The sequence below is a fragment of the Dromaius novaehollandiae genome, chromosome 1 (assembly GCF_036370855.1).
Source record: "Dromaius novaehollandiae isolate bDroNov1 chromosome 1, bDroNov1.hap1, whole genome shotgun sequence".
In the NCBI taxonomy this organism is placed as follows: Eukaryota; Metazoa; Chordata; class Aves; order Casuariiformes; family Dromaiidae; genus Dromaius; species Dromaius novaehollandiae.
Window position 1 is genome coordinate 89,068,658 of NC_088098.1, and position 15,916 is coordinate 89,084,573.

The following is a 15,916-nucleotide window of genomic DNA, read 5'->3' on the forward strand; positions in this document are numbered from 1 at the left end:
TCTGGTTCACTTGCAAATAATGGGGTGTTCTCTGCAATAGAAATGCTGAATGAATGGTTTAACTCCTATTTTGTCAAAACTTAGGAAGATAGTTGTAACTTCTGCTAATTAAAACAAGGCTGAAGTCAGAAATCCTGTGTTCTGTTTTCTGACTGTGCCACCAATGTGGAAAATAATACATTAATATCTTAAAATGTTGATGCTTCAGGTTAAGAATCTGGTATTCTAATTATCCCAGCTGAATTTTTAACATGAGTGGTTTAAATAGGACCCTAGACATGTATGTCAGTCATGTGATGATGCTTCAAAGGCAGATAAGACGCACAAAATTGGCTGGACCAGGCATTAAGTGCTGGGGCTGGATCACACTTACAAAAATTCATTGTGAACTTTATTAGACAGTACAGAACACACTGATAGTTTCCATCTTGGAAAAGAAGCTGTATTGCCCAAGAGCTTATAAGGAAGAGGAAGGGCATTTTAGAAGGTAGAAAATGGGGACAGCTGGTAAACCCATCTTCAAGCATGTCTGCGACGTCCATCTTAAAAAAAATCAACGGCTTACTGAAACAAGGTGTATTTTGCCATGTTTGAATGTTCTACTTTGGAAATTGCCTATATCTCAGTTTCCTATTTGTAAAATATTTTTCTCCCATTGAACTTCTGAGGAATATGCTAAAAGCTTCAGATTATAAATGCTTTTACAGAAAGAAGTGGGTATATGTATGCACATATATGTATGTATATAAAAATATAAAAAACTTTGTAGCAGTGAAAGTTGTATTTAAGGCAGAACCTCAGCTTTAGTTCTAGCCTCCTTTATTTTACTTTCTCTCAAGTTTTTCAAAAATTGTCCTTTATCTCTCTCTGATGAATGGTGAAGCTATTTGACAAGTTTGAGAAAATATATAAAAAAGTATTTGAAATGGCACATGTCACTTGAAAATGTGCATTTCACAATCTATCAATCAGACAGGAGACAGGTGCTACTCAAAAACTTAAATTAAGCATTATACTTTCAAACCATTGTCATTTTCAGTTCTAGAGGGAAGGGTTTTGTGAATCTGACAGAATGGTGAATTGCTCAGTTTGCATAAACATGACTGTTTAAAGAATTAGAAAATATACATCTAATCGATGTTGAAATAGAAAACTTAGCATGTGAACAAGAATTAACAAAGAGAAAGATAAGTTATATCCTTGAATTCACAATTAAATAATTATATTGAAAGTTATGTAGGTCATTCACTATTTGTCAGAATATACAGAATAACTTGAAATGTTGATGAACTAATATTACAGTTGGAGACATTAGCTTTTTCTTTCTTATTTTTGTGAAGGTTAAATAGCAATTGAAAGCTAAGTTGTCTTCTGTAGTACCAGAACTACTTTTTAGTTGCTTTATAGCAGGCTTACATGAAAAAAAAAAACCTTTTAGATTTATAATTTCAGATTTATATTTTAAAACAGCATTTTACATTGCTTTGTGTATTACATAAAGAATAACTTTAAATGTATATATCTGAGTATGCACCACCCAAGAACACAGTGTGCAGTCCTGGCTCTGAAGTCAGTGTCAAAACTCACTGTGATCAAGAGTGAGGAGTTCATAGCTCTTATTAGATCCTGCAAGTTAATGAAACTATAATATTAGTATAAAACTGGTCTAAATAAAGCTGAGACCAAAACCAGTCTTTCCCAGTTTGAACAACGATTATGAGAGCACTCTGGTGAATCTTATCTTCAGGAATTTGGACAGATTTCTGGATACTCACAGAGCCACCAAATTTCTCTGTGAAAAAAATAGGGAATTTAGACTCTCTTTGTATTACAAATTTTAGCAGTCACAGTGCATCTAAAATAGTGATTCTCAGATTTAGAAGCTTGTTTGAAGATTGGAAAGACACTATTGGCAGTCTCAGACATGTTCAACAAGATCTAGAGAACCACAGCAAGTTTTGAGGAGAAGCTCTTTGTAGCAGCCAAACCACAGTTTGTATGCATTTTGATCAGACCATCCATAAATCAGTATCTGAAGGGGAGTCTGTCTCTGCATGCCAGGCCAACCTGTTCTTAATCTGCCTGCTATTTTCATCTTACTCTTTCCTACCTCTTTCTCAGGTACAAGACTTTATACTTCTTGTGGTGAGCCTCAAGACTTTAGCAGCTGAAGACAAGACTATGCATACAAATTTGAACTTGCCACCCAAACCTTGTAGCATAGGAGTTAGGAGATGGTCCTTTCTCTCCTTTACCTTCTCACATTAGTAGCACTGAGAAAATTGCCAATTATAAGAATATAATTCAATGTAATTAGCCAGAAAAAAAGTGCAACTTGCCTTTATCACTTACATTCCTTGTTGTTTCAGACATAATACTGGAAAACAGAGTGAATTTAGTTATAATGTTTTTTTCTTTCTTCTCCTTACCAACAATGGCAAAACTTTCTTAGGAAGGAACTTGACGAAGGAAAGAAGTGCTTAACAGCACTAAGAAACAAAATAATTCCTCCGTATTTTGAGTCAGAATTTGGCAAAGAATTTCTTCTGAAAAAGGTAATGGAGCTCAAAATTGGATGAGTTTGTATTAGTTCAGGTAATTTCTGTCATAGTCCCACAAAGCCAGTTGTGGGTTTACATTTCAGCCTCAATTTATTATCTCAAGAAACCATTACAGAGGACAACTGTGGCAGAATAAACACTGGGAATTATATGCCTTTATCAAAGAAAATATATCTCAGAGAGGGTGTATGTTTACTGAGGTCAGACTCTCTAGATTCCATTTGTAAAGTCTGGAGAGAGTCTGGTTCAGAGCAGAAGCTGAACCTTGGGTGTTTTGACCCACAGCTGGAAAACCTCTCTCTGTTAACTAGAGAGGGAATCCAGAAGGCTAACCCTCCTGCATTAAAGCTGGCCTTGGGAACATTCCTGTAATCAGGCCTCACAGCCTGACCAATGCTGTGAATGTCTAAAGCATACCAAAAAATATACTTCAGAATCTGAGGAATACTTACATGTATCGGTTTTATTGTTACCACTTTGGTTCTGCTTGTTTGTTTCCTTTGTAACCTTTTTTGAGTGTGTGTGTTTGTTTATCGCCATTTTCAGTGGCAGTACATGTGTCTGCTTGGGAGACCTAAGCCCTGTTTCTTATTTTTCTTTAGTTTCCTGATGTGGAAGCACTGTCTAAGGAACTTCCTCTAGTTCCAAAAAAAGAAAGTGGGAATCTGCCTTTACAGTTGATCAAAAACCCTACAAGAGGTAATTTAAGCTCTAATGTCTGGTTATTTCAGTATTGTCTTCATTGTTTTTTTCAGTCTTCTCATTTCATATTTCAATAAAATTTAGGATTAAATTATTTGACACTATGTATTCCTGGGCATTTTGACATGTGAACTGCTTGGACCACACTGACTACATCTATTCTGATAAATAAAATATACCCAGCAGCATGGAATAGGCTGTGCCTGTGCTGATAAATTCAGTCTCCCAACACAGGATGGCCTTATCCCTGGCCCAAGCTCCTGTGCCTCACAGTGTCTGTGGGGAGGCTGCTAGCTGGCAGAGGTCAGTATCATGCCAGTGTTCTAACTGTTTAGCAGTATAAATTACCATGTTTCAGTGCCTGGGAATGTTGCTGTCTGATTCACTAATATAAATGTGTTCTATGAGACTTCTGTTTAGTGTATTAAAAGAGTCTTTGTATATTTGACTGAATGAGGAGGAACCATAGGGTTTGGATACAAAGCCAAAGAATTAGGTTATGAATGCAGAGGTAAATGGATGCAAAATGCTCAAGAGTAAACAGGGGTCTGGGGTGGATGAGGAGACCACATTTGGAAAAAAAGTAGTATCAGTATACGGAACAGCTGGGAAATGGAAAAAATTTTGAAATGAAATGGTAAGGGAGCAACTCGAGGAATGTGGTAGAAGGGAAATAGAATGGGAAACATGCAGGGTGAAGACACTTTGGAGAGGATACAGTAAGGAGAACTGAAGGAGGACAAAGCAGTGAATGGATAAGGGTAAGCAGTGAAAGTGTGAGCCATCTGAGGTTTGAGCCTTAAAGCACTGAGAGGAATACTTCAGTTCTATTTGAAAAACAGCCCTGACAAGTTACTGAAATGACAGTGAGATTAAAAATATCCTGCCATGCACAGCAAAGACTCATATTAGGAAAGCAGTCCTCCATAGGGTTCTATCAGAGCCTTGAATTCCCATATTCTGCTCTCATTTTGCTGTCACCAGAAGGCCTATGTTGGATTGTCTGTTAGACCTTTTGGGCTTACTTCTCAGTTCACCAAAGAACACGAAATGAATTATCACAAAATATAGTATGCATTTTTGATCCCTGTTGACCAGTGAAGCAAAGTGACATACGCAGAATTTAACAGTAGACTTTGATGATTATGTAGAGAGCTTTCAAAGGTTGTCTAAAATGAAGTGCCAAATACTCTAGGATTTTTTCATGTGTTTATGAAAACGATGATGATCATGACAAACACTTGTCAATGTATACCACTGTTTTTCCTTTAGCATGTGGATATCTCAATACCATGAGTGATTCCTCACCTTCACCTGGTTTTCTGCTACAGACTCATTCACACCAAAGTGAAGGTCCCAGCAGTCACTCCACAACAGGTAAAGCTGCCTTCCAGAATGCAGTTTGGAGCAGGTTAATTTCTATTTTCTTAAAACTTAACAAAATATCTACAACAGAAATTTAAAGCCAGTTATTCTGTTCAGCATTCTGAATACATCTAAATGCAAGACTGGCAGAAAGGGAGAGAGCAGTCTGCTATAAAAATAATGGGAGAGATTCTCTTCTCACCCTAGCAGACTGTTATAACATGGGGATCGTAGAATTGGAGATACAGCCAAGAAATAATTCCTCTGCTAAAAATTTGCACGAGTCAATTTTTTTCTATTCATTAAGGCTGGTAACAGAAAACTACAGAAAAGGAGTTTGTTGCGTTTAAATGGTCTTTGCCATTTAAATGTCCCAAATCAGTTTTGCTTTCGTTGCTGCGTCTGCTGTTGTTCCCTCTGTTTATTGGTCTGCTTGTGGTGGCCATCTTGGCTGATCACCACTGGACAGTCACCAGTCTGCTTTAATTAGACCCAAGCTTTGGCTCCCACATAATGCTGTACCAGCTGAGTCTTGCCAGTGCACACTTGCAAAACTTACATCTGCATCTCACAGTTACAGCTCCCCTTCCCCACTTCCTTTCCCTCACACCACCCACTAGCATCCTTTCTTAGCAGTAGGTCTCTGCAACAACAGTTGCATTAAAACCTCCTAAGCTTCCCCTGTTATTTATGCGTACTTGCTAGGCCTCAGGCCAGACACACTAATTTGTACTTCCAGAGCCACAGGAACAAGTAGGTAACAAAAGGAAAAGCAATTTTGTGTCCGTGTGTGTGTGTCTGTGTGTGTGTGTGTGTGTCTATGTGTGTGAGAGATTCTAAAACTACACAAACTTCTAATGTCAAAGCATAAAGATTGCTTACCTTTAGGCAAAACAACAAATGCTAGTATGCTTTCTCCGCTACATCCATGCTCAGCATTTTTATAAGCACTGCCATTTATTGTCAGATGGGAGGCCCCTCTCCCTCTCCCTCTGTCGTTTGGAAATAAGTACTTGTTGAGAGAAGGAATCTAGAGAAGAACCTCCTCTCAAATTATACTTCTGCCTCCTCAAAATGACTGACTGACCAGATACACAATGCCAGCTAGACAGTACCTGCACTCAGCTGCCTACAGTCCAAACTGGAAAAAAAAAACAATTCTCTTCAGTACAAAATACTGATCTATAGATTGACTCTTGGTGAGAAGACAGCCACCATTGTTGTCTTGTGTTTTCTCTTCAGAGTTTATCAGACTTTACATCTTTTACAGTAAGCTGTATTTGTCTTAAGCTGTCAAACGAAGTTTAGATCCGATTCTTCAAAACAGCAGTTAAATTGTGTAGTAACTAGCTGCTCTGGTAATCCTTATGCTCAGTCTACCTACATTATACATTGAGGCACGGATCAGAGATGACAAGGTAGCTAAGACTGTTGTAGCTCCAGAAACAGAAGTATGCAGACTCATCCATGTGTTGTTGCTCTCAAGCCAATAAACCCTGCTCAGAGACAGGGTCTGTGAATTGATTATGACCTTGTGCTGACACAGCTGTCCTGCTTTGGGCCCTGGGCAAGAGTTTGTAACCGTATGGATGTACAAATTTGGCTTGACCAACCTGGCCATTTCTGCACCACTGACCACTGTGCAGTGTAGACCTGCCTTTGGAATAGTAACGTTCTCAGGTTTGATTTTAATGCTTGGAGTTTTTGTACCTCCTCTTCTGTTTTTAATCACTTTCATAGGATTTTATACCTTCATTGTTGATTTTCACTGTGATGTCTTCAACTAATTAGTTTTACTAATCATAGTACATTTTTATTTATTGGTTCAATTTTGATTACTTGTTAGTGTTAGAGGTGTCTCAAAATGATCGTCTTTCCCCTAAATTGTTTTGTTACATGAAAGTGAGACCCATCCTGCTGTTCTTGTGCTAATCAAACTGTTTTAGTAAATGAAAGTTTTATTTGAAGAACAACTTCAGGATTGGGCTGACTTTGCTTGGTTTTTCATGCTTTTGGAAATCTTTTCTTTTTTTGCAGGAGCCTACTTGAAGAAGGCTGCAAGATCACACGAGACACCCTTTCGACCTAAAATTCAGAGTCTGCTGGTGAATGCTGCAAGGCAGCCAAGAAAAGAGAAAGTGGAATTACCACCATCTCTCCGGGGGAGCAAGCCAGACTCCATACCAAATAAAAAAGTAAAATAACAACTTTTTAGTTAATATCCTCTCAGTCATCTCTTTTGCAGAGATGTTGGACGCTTCTTCACTCTACATCAATACTGGAAAGCATTTTGAATCTGTTTAATGAACAATAGCTCTTGCAATTTATGTATAAAATGATTGGCTGTTGTATGCTGAAAGCAGAGTTCTGTACCAGGCACCCACATGAAAGCCCTGATTTCCAAAAGAGAGCGCATCCTCAGTTCCTCCTGAGACAGCTAAATGGCTCAGTATGTCCAAAAACTCAGGCTAGTATAAATTGACAGACAATACCAAAAGTAGTCACCTTTGCCTCTTCATTTTTTACTCAAATTAATGTGCCTTTTTGTAATAGCTTCAGGATGAGTAGAGTCAAATGTAGGAAAAGTAACAAGTATTATCTGGGTACTACTTATTCAGAACCTGACTTAAGCCACCAACTTTATTGTCTAATTTTATTTGCAAAGGTAGATGATCCTGTTGGGGGAAAAGTCAACACATCTTCTCTTGCAACAATGAAACAGCATCTTAGTGCATTCCATCTCATTCCGCCTAATGTGACATTTGGCGTACTGAAGGAAGGCTGCACCTACACTGCCACTGTGATCCTGAAGAATGTTGGGGTGAACTTCTCCAGGTTGGTTCAGATTCTCAGGAACTTGGTTTTCAACTGTCCAGATATGCATTGCTTGTTAATTATCAGCCTTCTGATCTGATTAATAAGAGATAAAAAATGGTATTTTTGTATTTGGAATCATTTGATAATGATAGACTAGATTCAGAGAAGATAATATTAGAAATGCTTAATATTTTTGCATATTAATATTATTAATTTTGCATATTAATAGTGTTAGGAAGATGGAAAGTAATAAGGAACAGTAGGTCCCATGTGCATAGTCTTGGTCTATAGTAGGTGACTTACTGATTATTACTGAAGTTCTCAGGTTGAGGGACTGAACTCTTTCATGGTAACTAATATTACATTTGGCTTTGGGGAATGCTGCTGGGTGCTGCAAGTCTGACAATCTAAACCATGGCAGCTGCAGTCAGACAGCCACATAGCTTTGGCTGCACTGAAAAGCAGTTTCAGTGATGAAACTGGAAGCAGGCAGAGGATGAGGTTGAAATAAAGCATTTACTTATAAACACATTTCCCTTACTTAGTGTCGCGCCCTACCAGTGGATGATACCTCTGCACTGTGTTCCAATATAGCGAGGACAGGGCCATTTTAGGCCTGCAGTCCAGCCAGTTGTCCCTTGCATTGCATGACAAAGCACAGGAAATTATTGGTGGATCTACCCAGCTGGAATTTAGAGATCATACAACTACAGTAAAAGATGCTTATGACTGCTCTTTTTTCTGTGCTGGAGTTCTCCATTTGAGTGACTGCATATATATTCATTCACTAGGTACTCCTGCACCAGCACTGTTTCAGTGTTTTTATTAAATTCAACAGTATCCAGGCAGGTATGCTTATGACCTTTATCTTCCTGCATGCCATACATGTAACAGTAAAGAGGGCAAAGCATATTCCTCCCATTCAGTTTTCTCCACAGCATTTGTCTTAGCTTTGCTATGCATATTTTGGCTTTTAGCTTACAGGAGAGCCTGCAACAATGGTCTTTGAGTTCTTACAGTTTTGGGGTTTCCACCTAAAGTTTGTCACTTCAAAATTGGCTTCATCTGAATAGCTGCAATCTCACCAGCTGGTTTCAAGAATTGCAGTGCTTGGTGGCAAGTTTTCATTTCAGATGGCTGCAGCTGACATTTTTATTACAAGAGAAAGGATCAAAAGCCCCAAAGACAACACAAAAATATTTCGTTTCCAAATTCCTGAGCTCTAAGCAAGCTATGCTAGCTGAAATTTTCCAGCATCAGCCTCTCTCTCCTACTTAGCCTCAGTTACCTCCTGCAGCTGGAGAGGTTCTTAGGTCTAAACAGCCACTTTCAGTTAACTGCAAAATAAACTATCTATCTCAGCCGTTTTTCCTGATGGACAGTTGCACACTCTTCTCCCAGAAACTTAGGAGTAGGCCACGCTTGGATTATTCCAGTTGTATGGGCCTTTCTCCGGCTAAATCCACAGGTCACAGGAGAGGGAATCTAACTGCAAGCATGCAAATAAAATTCCTACTGTCATGTTGGTCTAGGTTCTTCAAGACCTGGTTCCTCCTCTTAGCACAACAGGTCTTAGCTTTCTGGTTGCATTAGCACTGGTTAAGGAAAACAGTAAGGGTATTAAACATTCTTGAGAGCGCAGCTAACAGACGCAGCAGTTTGCACAGCAGTGTGTACAGCAAGGCGCTTAAAGGCACCTTTGTTTCCAATCCTAGTAGTGTACGCTTCCTCAGATATGGTCACGACACATCGCAGAGCATATTCCCCAGTAGCTGTTGGAGTCGCTGCATCAGCTGTGTCAGAGGCTTCGACCCAGACAGACCCTCTGACAGCAGATGCAGCTCTACAGGTCTCAGGCTGCAGGGAGTGCTTGAGGCCTCTCCGTGAGGCCTGGGCTGACAGTCAGCTCTCCTGCAGAAGGTGTGCTGTTGTTGACGAGTTGTGTTGTCAGGTAAAGGAGTTACGGGAGGAAGTCAGTAGGCTGCGTAGCATCCAAGAAGATGAGCAAGAGATAGAGAGGGTATCCTCAGAGACCATACAGCTCCAGGAGTCCCAACCCTCCACAGCAGTGGAGTTGCCCAAGGGCTCTGTGCCGTGTGAAGCGGTACATCATAACACTGTAGAAGAAGGCTGGAAACTGGTCACTTCTCGTAGGAGGTGAAAGGCTCTTACTCCTGCTGAAGACTTGCAATTGAGGAACAGGTTTAGTGCCCTCCAGGCTGAGGAGGAGCTGGGCATAGCTTCAAGGGAAGCAACTGGGCCGACAGACCCTGTGCCTTGCAGGAACACCCAGAAGAAGCAGCGAATGATTGTTGTGGGTGACTCCCTGCTGCAGGAGATGGAGGCACCTGTCTGCCAACCTGACCTCTTGTCTAGAAAGGTTCGTTGCCTGCCAGGGGCTGCAATAGGAGACGTCATGCAGAGACTGCCAAGGCTTGTCCACGCGTTGGACTGTTGCCCTCTGCTGCTCTAGTGCTGGGCGCTACTGATACCAAGGGCCTATTGGAAACCATCAAACAGGATTTCAGAGCTCTGCGGATGGTGGCCAAGGGTCTGGGAGCCCAGGTCATTTTCTCCTCAGTCTTGCCCGTGAGGGGGAAGGATGGGAGGAGGAGTGGACAGATTTTCCAAGTTAACAACTGGCTGCACTGCTGGTGTTTGCAACAGGGTTTTGGTTTCTACGACCATGGGACCCTCTTTGAAGATTGACAACTGATGGGGAGAGATGGGATTCACCTCACTAAGCGGGGCACGCGTGTCTTTGCCAACAGGTGGGCCAGCCTGGTAAGAAGGGCTTTAAACTAGGAAAGAAGGGGGAAGGGGAGAGTTATAGAGACAGGGTAGTCAGCAAAACGTGGCTCAAGTCGGGATGCCTCCAGCAGGTGCATGCAGCCAGGGAAGTGCGTACAGGACATGACTATGGAGGATCCTCTTGCACCCCACCTGGGAAACCTGCATGCTTGATTACCTCTCTGAAATGCCTGTACACCAATGCACACAGCATGGGGAATAAACAGGAAGAATTAGAGATCTGTGTGTGGTCGCTGGACCACGATCTCATTGTAATTACGGAGACATGGTGGGATAGCTTGCATGACTGGAATGCTGTCGTGGACGGCTACGTACTTTTAAGGAAAGAAGGGCCAGGAAGGTGAGGTGGTGGAGTTGCTCTTTATGTGAGAGAGCAACTGGAATGTATTGAGCTTTGCCTAGGGGTGGATGAAGCACAAGTCAAGAGCTTATGGGTAAGGATTAAAGGGCAGGCTAACATGGGTGACACTGTTGTGGGTGTTTACTACAGGCCACCTGATCAGGAAGAGAAGTCGATGCGGCCTTCCACAGATAGCTGGAAGTAGCCTCACGATCACAGCCCTGGGTTCTCCTGGGGAACTTCAACTACCCTGATATCTGCTGGAAAGACAACACAGCTAGGCACAAACAGTCCAGGAGGTTCCTGCACAGCACTGATGATAACTTTTTGACACAGGTGGTGGAGGAGCCAATGAGGAGAGGTGTGCTGCTGGACTTTGCACTAACAAACAAAGAAGGACTGGTTGGACATGTGAGGGTTGGGGGCAGCCTTGGTGCAGTGACCATGAGATAGTGGAGTTCAGGATCCTGCAAGGAGGAAGCAGGGCAATGAGTAGGATCGCAGCCCTGGACTTCAGGAGAGCAAACTTTGGCCTCTTCAGGGACCTGCTTGGAAGAATCCCATGGGTTAGGGCCCTAGAAGGAAGGGGGGTCCAAGAGAGCTGGTTAGTATTCAAGCATCACTTCCTCCAAGCTCAAGATTGTTGCATCCCTATGAGTAAGAAGTCAAGCAAAGGGGGCAGGAGAGCTGCATGGATGAGCAAGGAGCTCCTGGCAAAATGCAAACAGAAGAAGGAAGTATACAGAATGTGGAAAAAGGGACAGGCCATTTGGGAGGAATATAGGAGTGTCGTCAGAGTACGCAGGGATGCGACGAGGAAGGTTAAGGCCCATTTGGAATTAAATTTGGCAAGGGATGTCAAGGACAAGAAGGGCTTCTTCAAATACATCAGAAGCAAAAGGAAGACTAGGGAAAATGTGGGCCCGCTGCTGAATGGGGTGGGTGCCTTGGTGACAAAGGATACAGAGAAGGCAGAGTTACTGAATGCCTTCTTTGCTTCAGTCTTTACTGCTTTACTGAAGGCCAGCCCTCAAGAATCCCAGCCCCTGGAGACAAGAGAGAGAAAGCCTGGAGAAAGGAAGACTTTCCCTTGGCCGAACCCTTGGAGGATCGGGTTAGAGATCATTTAGGCAAACTTGACACCCACAGATCCATGGGCCCCGATGGGCTGCACCCACAAGTGCTGAGGGAGCTGGTGGAGGTTATTGCTAGGCCACTCTCCATCATCTTTGAAAGGTCATGGAGAACAGGAGAGGTACCTGAGGACTGGAAGAAAGCCAGTGTCACTCCAGTCTTCAAAAAAGGGCAAGAAGGAGGACCCAGGAAAGTACAGGCCAGTCAGCCTCACCTCCATCGCTGGAAAGGTGATGGAGCAGCTCATCCTGGATGTCATCTCTAAGCATGTGGAGGAAAAGAAGGTGATCAGGAGTAGTCAGCATGGATTCGCCAAAGGGGAAATCATGCTTAACCAATCTGATAGCCTTCTGTGATGGAATGACTGGCTGGGTAGATGAGGGGAGAGCAGAGGGTGTTGTCTACCTTGACTTCAGCACTGTCTCCCATAAGGTCCTCATTGGTAAGCTTAGGAAGTGTGGGCTAGATGAGTGGACAGTGAGGTGGATTGAGAGCTGGCTGAATGGCAGAGCTCAGAGGGTTGTGGTCGGCAGCGCAGAGTCTAGTTGGAGGCCTGTAGCTAGCGGGTCCCCCGGGGGTCAGTACTGGGTCCAGTCTTGTTCAGCTTATTCATCAATGACCTGGATGAAGGGACAGAGTGCACCCTCAGCAAGTTTGCTGATGATAGAAAACTGGGAGGAGTGGCTGATACACCAGAGGGCTGTGCTGCCGTTCAGAGGGACCTCAACAGGCTGGAGAGCTGGGCAGAGAGGGACCTCAAGAAGTTCAACAAAGGCAAGTGCAGGGTCCTGCACCTTGGGAGGAATAAACCCATGCACCAGTACAGGTTGGGGGTTGACCTGCTGAAAAACAGCTCTGCAGAGAAGGACCTGGAAGGCCTAGTGGGCAACAAGTTAACCATGAGACAATAACCATGAGCAATGTACCCTTGTGGCCAAGAAGGCCACTGGTATCCTGGAGTGCATTAGAAAGAGCATTGCCAGCAGGTCGAGAGAGGTGATCCTCCCCCTCTGCTCAGCCCTGGTGAGGCCACCCCTGGAGTACTGTGTCCAGTTCTGGGCTCCCCAGTACAAGAGAGAGACATGGCACTACTGGAGGGAGTCCAGCAGAAGGCTACGAAGATGATTAGGGGACTGGAGCACCTCTCCTATGAGGAAAGGCTGAGAGAGCTGGGCCTGTTCAGCCTGGAGATGAGAAGACTGAGGGGGGATCTTACTGATGTATATAAATATCTAAAGGGGGGGGGGGTGTTGTAAAGAGGATGGGGCCAGATTCTTTTCAGTGATGCCCAGCGACAGATCAAAAGGCAACAGGCACAAACTGAAACACAGGAAGTTCCATCTGAACACACGGAAAAACTTCTTTACTGTGAGGGTGACACAGCGCTGGCACAGGTTGCCCAGAGAAGTTGTGGAGTTTCCTTCTCTGGAGATATGTGCAAGGTGCTCTAGGTGACCCTGCTTGAGCAGGGGGGGTTGGACTAGGTGATCTCCAGAGATCCCTTCCAACCTCGTCCGTTCTGTGATTCTTATGCTCGGAGCGTGTAAGTCTCATAGTCCTGATGTGCTGCCATTCCTAGGTGCTGTATGTTTCTTTAGAGCATTCATCATGTAAGCAGGCACCCGCCAAACTTTCCTCTTCTGGATGCAGGTAACCTGCAGTCCCTGATGTCCTCTTTGAAAGGAGAGTCAAGAGAAATGTCACAGTGACCCTACCTCAGCAGTCACAGCATCCCTGTGACATGGTACCTAAGTTCTGGAATGAAAAAAATATAAAACATTTAAGTTTGATACTTCCTCCTCCTCCTTGAGTAACTGGTTATTATCAAAAGATGAACTCACAGGAGATTTATCCAGTTGAAATCATCATTGTCTCTTGTGAGTAGTCATCCAATGAGGCACTTCAGAAATCTGTTCAGGACCATCTGAGAGACTATTGTACAACTCCATCCATCAGGATTAAGGGCACAGAGTGGGGTTTTTTTTGGGGGGGGGGGATTTTTTTTTTTTTAATCACAGATGTTGCCTCAAAGGAAAGGTTAAGGGCACTTGGCTGTATAAGAGAGGGGATTCTTCTTTAATGCATATTTCAGTATCATGGTGCCTGCTTGTGAAGTTTTAAGTTAGCAGGTCACATACCAATATCCTGGAGCATAAGATATGTGTGTTGCACATTCTTTAGATTTATGCCAGAGCCCAATAGGTAGACACTCATGGGGAAAATACCACCACTATGTTCTCCATCAACAAAGAAGGAGAGTCACACATGCTCCGGCTACCAAGAGTCCTGTGATGCCTTCTGTCATTCTAAGAAATCCAGCTTATCCTTTGAAGCCTTTTACCAGATTCTTTGAAAAGAGAGCTGTATGCGTAGCTGCTGAGTGACAGCAAAATGTGCTGATGGCAAGGTGGAGGGCAAGGGTGATCAGTACTGAGACATGTCTGCTTCATGCTGAAGTTGAAGCTTTTCTGTGACAGGGTCAATAGTTTAAGTGCCTTCCAAACTGTCCACATCATAGCCCTAACTTGTCATGACACCTTGACAAAAATTAAATCCGGTTTCTCATAACAGCCAGCACTCCACAGAAATTGCAGGAACTCTGACAGCCTTTTTGTAATTAAGCCAGAACTTCCATAGCATTGAGCAATATATTGAAAATGCTTCTTCTCACTCATTTCTTTTAACAGCTTTTTGTGCAAGTGCTTGCTGGTAGCCGTTCTTCAGGTGGAAATAAATCTTAACAGTGATTTTTTTTCCACAGGCCAGAGCCACAACAGAATGTATGTATTTGCATGCTGGTGTTTAAGCAGGGAGGTGGTGTCCCATCGCAGTGATCTTCAGCAGTGGTAGTAACGTGCACACTAGAAAAGGACTGCACAGATGTGAATCCATCAATGAGGAATGAAGAAGTGGAACTATGGCCTTAGTGGGTACAGTTAAACTAGAAGAGCCTGGTTTATAGGAAATTTATACCAGTATCATGCCTTCTGCAGTAGAATCATATCACAGCACATTGAATAGACCATTAAGGACTTCTGGGTGTGCACACACAAGAGTTTGCCAGAAAAATGGAATTTATACTTCAGTTTCCTTTGTGTATGCAGACTTAGAATGCAGGTGTTTCACATTCTGTTGTAAGGACTCAGCAGCATAATGAGTTCTTTGGTGACTTTTACCAATTAATATACTGCTTTGCTTTTTTGTTCAAAAATGTTTGAATGGTGCCTTGGCTAGAAGCCCAGTAATACTGCTATAACCAAGTGTACATTGTGATGGGAAGGATGAGCTCTGCTGCCATTTACACAAGCACAGGAAGAGCAGATACCCCTACTTCCCAGCAGTTCCACCTGCCTGCTTGGAGTGGTTCCTGGCAAACTGATAATCTTCTCTTTCTGACAGATTTCGGGTGAAGCAACCACCTCCACACACAGGACTGAGAGTGAAATACACACCAGGACCTGTAAGTTATACAGAAGATCCTCTGTATTATGCTAGAGCCTTCAGGCCATCCAGAGATGCTCCCTCACCAGCTGTCTGGGAATAGAGCTGGCCCGGGTATATGAGCTATTTAAAGCCCATTTGAAGCCAGTCTGTGTTCTGCTATCCTTCTGCTGCCTTCTGCCAAGCACACTGTGCAGTGAGTCTCTGATTCTGCCCCAGAACACAGTGGGATGAACATCTTAAGCTTAGTGGAAGGCAGCAGGTCAAGCACTGAGGTTGAGGAGAGCTTTTTTGATGCAAACAGGATACTCTACCACCGCCACTGATTTTTCCCAGAGTTTAGGTATTTTATATCTGCTCTGTCTGGCATGCCTGGACTTTATCTCCCTATCTAGATACATCTAAGAACCTAGTAAACTCTCACCTCTGTCATTTCTTTTCCTTCATGTTTCTTCTGCTCGCTCCACCTTAATAGCACAAGCACCATAGCACATCAAATTGTCCCATTAAGTATGAACCTTTGATGCTTTCTGCCTTTACTCAGTTTGTTGTTTTGCTCTTCACCTGCCTGCTGTATCTGAACAAATCTTGTGTGCTGGCTGGTATCCCCACAACACCCAGGTAAGACCAGGCACTATCTTTGCCCACAGTTTTGCAGGCATGGAATCAAGAAGCAAACTTCTGAAAGGAGAGTCACCAGAATACAAGTCAAACCTCCTAGTCCAGAGCCCCAGCCACAACCCAA

General features: G+C 43.1%; 1 protein-coding gene across 3 annotated transcripts in view; it reads left to right on the plus strand.

Moving 5' to 3' along the window:
* Window positions 1-15,916, plus strand: part of SPAG17 (sperm associated antigen 17) — a 121,681-nt gene that overhangs the window by 100,693 nt on the left and 5,072 nt on the right. For all 3 annotated transcript variants that reach the window (XM_064519484.1, XM_064519492.1, XM_064519487.1), the window contains 6 exons: window positions 2,453-2,555; window positions 3,164-3,260; window positions 4,536-4,640; window positions 6,666-6,823; window positions 7,294-7,463; window positions 15,130-15,190. In XM_064519484.1, coding sequence (XP_064375554.1) covers window positions 2,453-2,555; window positions 3,164-3,260; window positions 4,536-4,640; window positions 6,666-6,823; window positions 7,294-7,463; window positions 15,130-15,190 — 694 coding nt within the window. The remainder of the gene's footprint in view (window positions 1-2,452; window positions 2,556-3,163; window positions 3,261-4,535; window positions 4,641-6,665; window positions 6,824-7,293; window positions 7,464-15,129; window positions 15,191-15,916) is intronic.